The following is a 9,074-nucleotide window of genomic DNA, read 5'->3' on the forward strand; positions in this document are numbered from 1 at the left end:
CTGGCCCTTTTGGTTACCAGTAATACTGTAAAATTAGCCAGTAATACTGGAAAATTGCCTTGCAAATTTCACAGTAATACTGGCTAATTTTACAGTATTACTGACAAATTTTACAGTATTGTTGGCAATTACTGGCAATTTTGGGTTCCAGTAATACTGTAAAAAACTGTAGTTTTACAGCACAACTGTAATTATTAATTTAGGGTAAGCTTGTATATTTTACAGGATTACTGGCAATTTTACAGTATTACTAGCTATTTTTACAGTATTACTGGTAAATTTTACAGTATTGCTGGCAATTTTACAGTATTACTTGCTAATTTTACAGTATTACTGGTAAATGTTTAAGTATTGCTGGCAATTTTTACAGTTTTATTAACTGGTAATTTTGGTTTCCAGTAATACTGTAAAATTAGCCAGTAATACTGTAAAAATTATCAGTAATACTGTACAATTTACAAGCATACTCTAAATGAATCATTACAGTTGTACTACAGCACAATTATAATTGTTAATTCACAGTGCGCTGTGCAAACAAAATTACCAGTAATACTGTAAATTTTACAGCCATTTTACAGTGTATACTTTTGAATTGCATTATGAGATCTTGTTGTCAGCTCTTAAAACTTTTGAAATGAAAAGTTGATCAAAGTAACTTTCATTTAAATTTTTTGTAGTTTTTAATGCTACGTTGTTTCAGTTAAAAGATATTATGGAATAAAAACCATGAGCTGCTTAAACATTTTTAGATTATTTGTTATACATTACTGTGTATCACAGAGCAGAGATGAATAAGCCTGATAAACAGAAAACTTCTATAAATTACAAAATTACAAGAAATGTTGAATTGTATGAATTACAGGAAACTGTTAATTGGATATAGATGTCTAGTTATATATAGATGTCTAAGCTGCTTTACATTGTGTCTGTATGTATGTAACAGTCCCTGGAGATTGTTCTGAACAACATGTACTAACAAGCCCCTGATAGGCATCTTCATGAGCCTGTTCTTGAGACCTGACATGACCCGGCCAGAATGAACCCATATTTAAGTCTTTTTGTCAAATTTAAGATTAAATTTCTTGTATCTGCAGGGATTCAGATTTTTTTTCCTCCATGAGTGAGATTAAAACCTCGATGCACATATTCTCACAGATAGGTTTTGCACATATGGCCCATATTCACAACAGTTTTCTCTTAATTTGAGTATAAGGGCTGGTTTGACCTCGTTGCTATGGATGATGTCAGCATGATTACACACATCGATTGGCCGATAGAGGAGGGGAGGAGTCTCTCAGAAATGTAATTCATGGAAACTTTAGAGTACTATATGATGTTGCTATATTCAAAATAAAGATTTAAAAACGCAGACTGAAGAATCACACTCTATATTGCTTTTAATGTTTTAGACATTAAATAAAGATTTTCTTCCAGTGTTGCAAATTATTAATGTACCTTTTCTTTCATTTTTTTAAAAATGACAAATGTTCTTAGAAGATATTAAACAAATATGTTTTTTTTTATTTAAAAATGTTATAAATATATATCAAAATGGTAAAATATCAATTTATAGAACATATACAAGTTCTTTTGACCATTTTTTGTATTTTTTTAAACAAATTTAGAAATATATGTGAAAACATATTTTTGACTGTATGAGAATATCCCCGCAATTAAGACAATAACTTTTTAAAAGGTCATTGTGGTCAAATGTTTGTAAAATGTTTTCTTTAAAGGAAGATGGCCAGCAACAGTCATTTTAGGACAGTTTTTGGTTTGGTCTTAGTGATTTAGGAGTCTTCTTTACTACTCCTAACATTTTGATGATTTAGAAGCTAGTGTTAGCACTAAAACACTTTGTCAAATACTTTGAACAAAAGTCAGTTTAGAACTGAGAAAATTAGTTCATTTATTTATTTTTAGTTACCTCCGTGTGATTAGTGCTTTGTTTTTGTTAATGGAAAATACACTTTTTAGCTTATGAAACGTCCACAAAATGAAAACAAAATTTATTATTTTAATTAATATTTTTACGTTTTGTTTTTGTTAATGGAAATTATATGTTTAAGCTTATCAAACTTCTATAAAATGAAAACTAAATTAATTATTTTAATTATTATTTTATGCTTTGTCTTTGTTAATGGAAAATACACATTTAAGCCTATGAAACTTTCATAAAATAAAAACAAAATTATTATTACTTTGCTTCCAACATAAAAATGCATTCCTAATATAAAAATACACATATTGTGCATGAGTAAATATATTTTCATTCATTCATTCATTAAAAAAAATCTAAACTAAGCTGAAGTCCAGGCTGTAGGCTATGTTGTTTTCATCAGCCTCTTCTGTTTTGCAGGCACCCTTCAGAAAGGCGCAAGGAGAAGTCTCGTGATGCAGCGCGCTGCAGGCGCAGTAAAGAGACAGAGGTGTTCTATGAGCTAGCACATCAGCTGCCATTACCCCACAGCATCAGCTCACACCTGGACAAAGCCTCTATCATGAGATTGGCTATCAGCTTCCTGCGCACACGCAAACTCTTCAACTCAGGTACACCATTGCAAAACATACTCCAGATACATCTAATCTGTCAGCAGTCTAGGCTGCTGTTTTTAATCATATTACATGTTTGTGTTTAGCCGGTTTAAGCTTATTTCTGACAACCTTGTTTGGTCTTGGCGGAATAGACCTGCTACAAAGCTGCTGCTTTGAATTTGGTGCAGTCAAGGGCCGTGACTTGCTACTCCCAGTATATTTATAAACATGTTCTCTGAAAACACAATGCTGCTGTAAACATAACAGATATAACCCTGTCACACAGTGTTTCTCAACCATGGACCACTAATTCTGCATGTTTAGAGTGTCTCTTTTGTCCAATAGGATTTGAATGCAGCTTTTATGATGCAAGCTGAGATTGTGACATCACTGTGAGGGTTAGGGGTGGAGTTAGGTGAGCCCATTAAAAAGCATTGCATGCAGCACAGATTGCATCTGCAGCAGGTCTGCATCCAGACCGTTTGTTTCAAAAACAAAATGCAGCCATACTTACGTCTGGCTACATAATTCGTGATCTCCAGAAACGTATATAGGGCTACGGTTTCAGAATGAGCCTATGTTGTAACAAATTCTTGCTGATTTTTCACTAAATTCTTACTAACTTTTGAACAGTCATGTATATCCTCCTGCAGAGACTTTTTAAATTATAAAGATGATTTATAAATAAAATAGCTTTATGCTAAAAAAATGTGTTCAGGTTATTATACTTGGTAGATGGACATGGTAGATGTCTGTAGTGTGTCCTCATGGAGACGGCTAAATAAACATGTTTGTGTGTCAGCGAAGTTGGGCTGGGTAAGTCCATGAGATGTCCTGTACTCCTCAATATATAATAAGAAATGCAGGAAGACAGACAAAGAGTGCTGCACATTGTTTCCAAACGCAATTCCTGACGCACACACATGTGTACAGTATGTGTGCATGTTTCTAGGAGAGAGAGGGGGGAATGAACAATAAGAAGGGAAGAGATGGAATCTGCTGATGAAAATGTGTGTGGGTGATGTGGAAGTGGGTGGAGAAGATGGATGGATGTGGAGAAACAGGGAAAGAGGCCGATGACGAGGTGTGAGGTAATAAGGGCTCCTGGGGGTATTGTTTTCTCTGAATGGTGAATTAGGATTTCTTCTCACACTCTTATCTTAGCCACACCCTGTTTGTTGGCGTCGTGCAGGTCTGTCGGAGATATTCGGCGTACTGTATGTATGTCTTTATGAGTGCTCTGTGTTGGGGGTTGACCTTTGATAGGCCACAAGATTGTAAAACCAGAAGCAGATACTGATATGTTGTTCAGTGAAGTGTGTGGGGTGCAAAATTGCACAGTCATAGAATCGTATTGTTAATAAGGTGTTAAAGATTCTCATCTAATCTAAATATGTTTTACGTTTATATGATTATGGTAATAAAAATAGAGATGAATTTCAGTTTGCAAAAAATTGCATATATGAACGACAATGCTGTCAAATCATTCATTAGATCCACAAAAAATTATTATGCATGCCAGACCAGTAGATGGCAATGTCACTTTGTAATGAAACAATTTATTTCAGCCTGATCTCTCAAGAAACATAACTATTTTATGTTCTGTCAGTTTAGTAGCTAACTCATACAAATTCATATCAGAAGTTCAGACATACGAAAATAAACACAACCCCACCACACCCCACCCCTAAACCCAACCATCATTGGGGATGAGCAAATCGTACAAAATTCTACGAATGAGGTCATATTACTTCATACGAATAAGACACTATTGAAATAGTTACGAATTGCTGTGTGTTGTTTATTCACACTCATGCAGTCCTGTAGTCTGTCATTCTTATTTTGGTTATGAAGGACTTGCACGTTTAGATTTCACTATTTTCATCAATTTTTATACTGTAGTTTAAACAGAAACAATAATGGTATCATTTTCAAAAGATTTTATACAGGTTCATGTCCCAAAAACTATGTAAACGAATGGCCAAAATCCCTATAACCCGTATAAACATACCTTCTGTGAATTTAATAGATGTGACTTCTCTGTCGCTTTAAACTTTCTTTAAAAAAGAGATTGACTGATCATTGGGACAATCTGAATCCTTAAACCTTCTTTTCCCTGGATTTTCTCCTGTTTAAATGAAAATTCCCAATTTATCTCTTTTCAACTCAGTTGTTTCTCCTAGAATTTAATATGATAAAATCTAGAGCAAATTGAGACTTATTCTCAAATCTTCTGCTCTCTTTTTGTTTGTCTTTTTTTAAAAAGCACAGTTTTCTTGAGAAAGTGCTATAAAAATTAAACAGGTATTCAAATACCAAGAGGATTGTCTCTAATATTGAGGAAAAATCTGAAATGACAGCGTTAAACATCTTGATGTTTCTCTGAAACAGCCCAGAATTTTAATTTCCTCACCATTTAGTCACACTTTAGTGGTTCTAAACTTTTATTAATTTCTTTCTTCTGTTGAACACAAAACAGGATATTCTATTCAGCCACTGACATCCATAGCAGGAACAAAATTTACTATGAAAGTCAATGGTTGCTGCTTTCCAACATTCTTCAGGTTATCTTCCTTTGTGTTCAACAGAAGAAAGAAATTTTAAGATTTCTCTCCTTTTTAAGTAAAAGATTAAAATCTGTTGCAATTGTTCTCAAATTGGTCAGCATATCAAATTCAGCAATCACATGTCTTAGATTTTAAAGTGCCCCATTAGGTGTTATCATGTTGTGTGTAATGGAACAAAAGTTCAAATCAAAGTACAAGACAAATTATGTTACTGCCTCCTAAAATGAAATATTGATTCTGAACTGGCAAAATAATTTGCAGCAGTTCCAGTTTTACTTCTGTACCTGATAATTGTAGATACATAACAAATTAGCATAACACCACCCTTCATTAGCTGCCCATCTACTTTCACCCTCCTATAGAAGAAATAGTTTAAAAAAATGTTCTCTTATTAAAAGGTTAGTTTACCCAAAATAGACATTTGTGTCTATAATTACTCGCCCTCCTGATGATCCAATCCCCTGAGACCTTCATTCATCTTTTGAACACAAATTAAGCTATTTTAGATTCAATCCGAGAGCTTTCTCATCCTCCATAGAGAGCAACGATCCTGAGATGTTCAAAGTCTAGAAGAGGAGCAAAATGCACTATCAAAACATTTCATCTGACTTCAGTGGTTCAACTGTAATCATACTCTACAAATACTTTTGTGTACCTAAAAAAAGCTGCAAAAATGACTGGTAAATATGACTTTGTCTTTTCTTTATCATCAGGACGTCATGGTGCGTATTTACTATTGGCAGTACAATACCATTAGAGTCAGCAGTACAACACACAAGTGTCATATTACCCATAGTAAATGCGCACCATCATATAAAGGAAGACATACAAACAAAGTCAAAATAAAACAAGGTCAAGTGTTTTTGGAGCTTTGTATGATTACAGTTGAACCACTGAAGTCACATGGAAAGATTTTACAATGTTTTTGTTATTTTTCTGGACTTTTGAATGTCTCTGGAATGTTGCTGTCTATGATGATTGAGAGAGTTTTTGAATTGAATCTAAGTAAAGTTTATCTATAAACTAATTTTGAGAGGATCACGTGCTTATGATTGACCACGGCTGGTCTTGCATTAGCTAACACATGATGCACCAATCGGATGATTCCTAACTCACTATAAATAACCAGTTTCATACCTCAGTTGTCGTCGTCTTAAAAAATCCCTGCCTCCTCCTCCTTCCTTTTTCTCGATAGGGCAGCACAACAGCGCAGTGGTTAGCATTGTTGCCTCACAGCAAAAATGTCACTAGTTTAAGTCCCTACCAGGCCAGTCGACGTTTCTGTGTGGAGTTTGCATGTTCTCCCTGTGCTCGCGTGAGTTTCCCTCGCATTCTCCAGTTTCCTCCCAGTCCAAAGACATGTGACAGGTGAATTGACCAAACCAAATTAGCCCCATAGATGAGCTCTTAATCAGCAGTATATCTCTCCTTAGCAATCACTAATTTGTAATTACCCATAAATAAGCAGGGGAGTTCTCGAGACCTACCTGAGCTCAAACTCCTCTCTCACCATGCAAACAAGAAGGAGCCCCGGGCTCGAGGATCTTATGAACTCAGGACTCTCTCTTAGGACAACATGCCAAACATGCTTTATAATGAATCATCAGCTAAGTATGAACTCTTGTAAATACCTTAATATTTGAATATAAACGCAGGTCTTATGAGGTTGGAACAACCTGAAGAAGAGTAATTAATAACAGACTTTTCATTTTTGGATGAACTAAACCTTTAAATGGATATTTTAGGCAAACAGTAGCTGGACTCTATTAGGCTGTATGGTAAAAACAGAGTACGCAGTAGAAACAAGAAACTATTTGGTACCCACTTTCTTCAAAATGTATAGCTAACTATTGGTTAAGGATATTTTGAGGAAACATTTTTGCAAAAGTTAAAACAAAACTTCACAATTACTAATTTAAAAAAAGCTAAAAAAATCCTTAATTTTTTTATTTTTAAAAAACTTTTTTACTGTACATTTGTGTCTTTGCATACTGTATCTGACTTGTTTACGTCTAGAAGATCTTAATGATTATAATAGAGACAGACAGAGAATGGCAGAGAGTTGTTCTTGGGTTTGGCTGAGAGCTTCACAACAAAGTATTTATAGCACTGGGATGAAGGGGCTTGAGGTGGAAGTGCAGACACAGACCACCTGCTGGCACCCAAACGCACAATGCAGACGCATGTGCCGATGTCAAAGCCTCAGCGCTTGAGCCCAAAATGCCTGATCTCAATGAGGATCTTATCTGTGGGGAAGCAGACAAACGCACAGCATGGTGCTTCGCTTTCATTATTTTCTCAAGTTGTTGATGCTTTTTCATGCGCATTGTGTACTTCAAACATCCTGTATTTGCTGACTGGAGAAAGAGCTTGTTTTTAGTCCATGTTAGTATGAAAGTTTAATTTGATAAATAATTTAAATAATTTGATCTTGAGCTACTTTTAATTATAAAGCAAAAAACCACAGGATGTGAGTTTGTGTGAGATTGGTGAGATTTTAAAGGAACACTCCACTTATTTTGGAAAAAAGCTCATTTTACAACTCCCCCAAAGTTAAATTCAGTATTCAGTCACTCTCTGTCCTTTCAGTCAATCCCTGGCAGGGGCAGATTTAATGATTTGGGAGCCCTAAGCAATTCCAGCAATAGGGCCCTACAGTCCTAAAATGCACCCTTTGTACTTGTAATCATTAAAAAAAATTGTCAGTCTCCTTTTCCATGTTTTATCTTAATACAATATCTACGTTTTAAATTATTTGTTTTCTTAAAATGAATTCACAACTGAAAATAATAGGTAAAGCGAAAATAATGTTATTTAAAACTAAATCTTTTCTTGATTTGACTGCTAGACTGCTCTGTGATTTGGGTGTAAGATAAATTTGTGTAGCTGTAATAATTGTATTAAAATAATGTTTGATCGAAAACGATGTTATAGGTATAATTTATACTTATAGGTATTTATTGTAGGCCCAAACATTTCCTGGAGCCATAAGAGACTGCTTATTCACTTATTGGTTAAATTCGCACCTGATCCCTGGGTCTTGGTGGGGGGAGCACTTTTAACTTAGCTTTGCATAAATCATTGAATCAGATTAGACCATTAGCATCTCACATAAAAAATGTAAAAAAGAGAATCAGTAGTTTTCTTATTTATGTAATTTCCTAATTTTAATAATCCTAATTTTTCCAATTATGTACTGAGACAGACAGAAAATGAAAGTTGCTATATTCTGGGTTGATTTGGCTAGTATTATACTCTCATTCGGGCGTAATAATCAAGGAACTTTGCTACCATACCATGGTTGCAGCAGGCACAATAATATTATGCAGCACCTGAAAATATTCCCCAGCTAAACCTGATTTATACTTTCGCCTGGCGCCACATCGTGGACCTCCGCTGTCTGCATGCGCACCTCACAAAACAGAAGTTTCCGGAACTACGTCATATCATTAATATCGTTCAAAATTTTTAACTACTTATTTGTATTATTTTTATATTTTTTTTTTATGATTATAAGTATTTTTTTAAATTCAAACTTTGATGCATCACTTGCTTTTGTTCATATCTCAGACACTTCCACCTTTTAAAGTTTATTAAAATATTAATGACAACAGAACATGGGTTGCTCTACAAATAGATTTTTATTATGGCAAGAATAAAAGCAAAAAAAGTACACTTACTAAAAAATACTGACTTTTTTATTTAACCCACTCCACAATTCACACATTACTGTCTGGCTTTTTCTTTTACTTATATACTAAAAAGGCAATAAAGCCAATTTATCACCAATAAAGCCTAGAAAAACAGGGCATTACACTCTCAGAAATAAAGGTACGCGAGCTGTCACTGGTTTGGTACCTTTACAAAAGGTACACATTTGTACCTAAAAGGTCCGTATTAATACCTCAAGGGTTCATATTAGTACCTAAAAAGTACAAAAGTGTTCCTCATAAAATTTGTAGGTACTAATAT

At 34.4% G+C, this 9,074-nt stretch overlaps 1 protein-coding gene across 1 annotated transcript in view; it reads left to right on the forward strand.

Moving 5' to 3' along the window:
• The window catches only part of epas1a (endothelial PAS domain protein 1a), a 53,090-nt gene that overhangs the window by 8,864 nt on the left and 35,152 nt on the right, over positions 1 to 9,074 (forward strand). The window contains exon 2 of the mRNA XM_056468873.1: positions 2,360 to 2,550. Coding sequence (XP_056324848.1) covers positions 2,360 to 2,550 — 191 coding nt within the window. The remainder of the gene's footprint in view (positions 1 to 2,359; positions 2,551 to 9,074) is intronic.

The sequence above is a fragment of the Danio aesculapii genome, chromosome 12, assembly GCF_903798145.1.
Source record: "Danio aesculapii chromosome 12, fDanAes4.1, whole genome shotgun sequence".
NCBI lineage: Eukaryota > Metazoa > Chordata > Actinopteri > Cypriniformes > Danionidae > Danio > Danio aesculapii.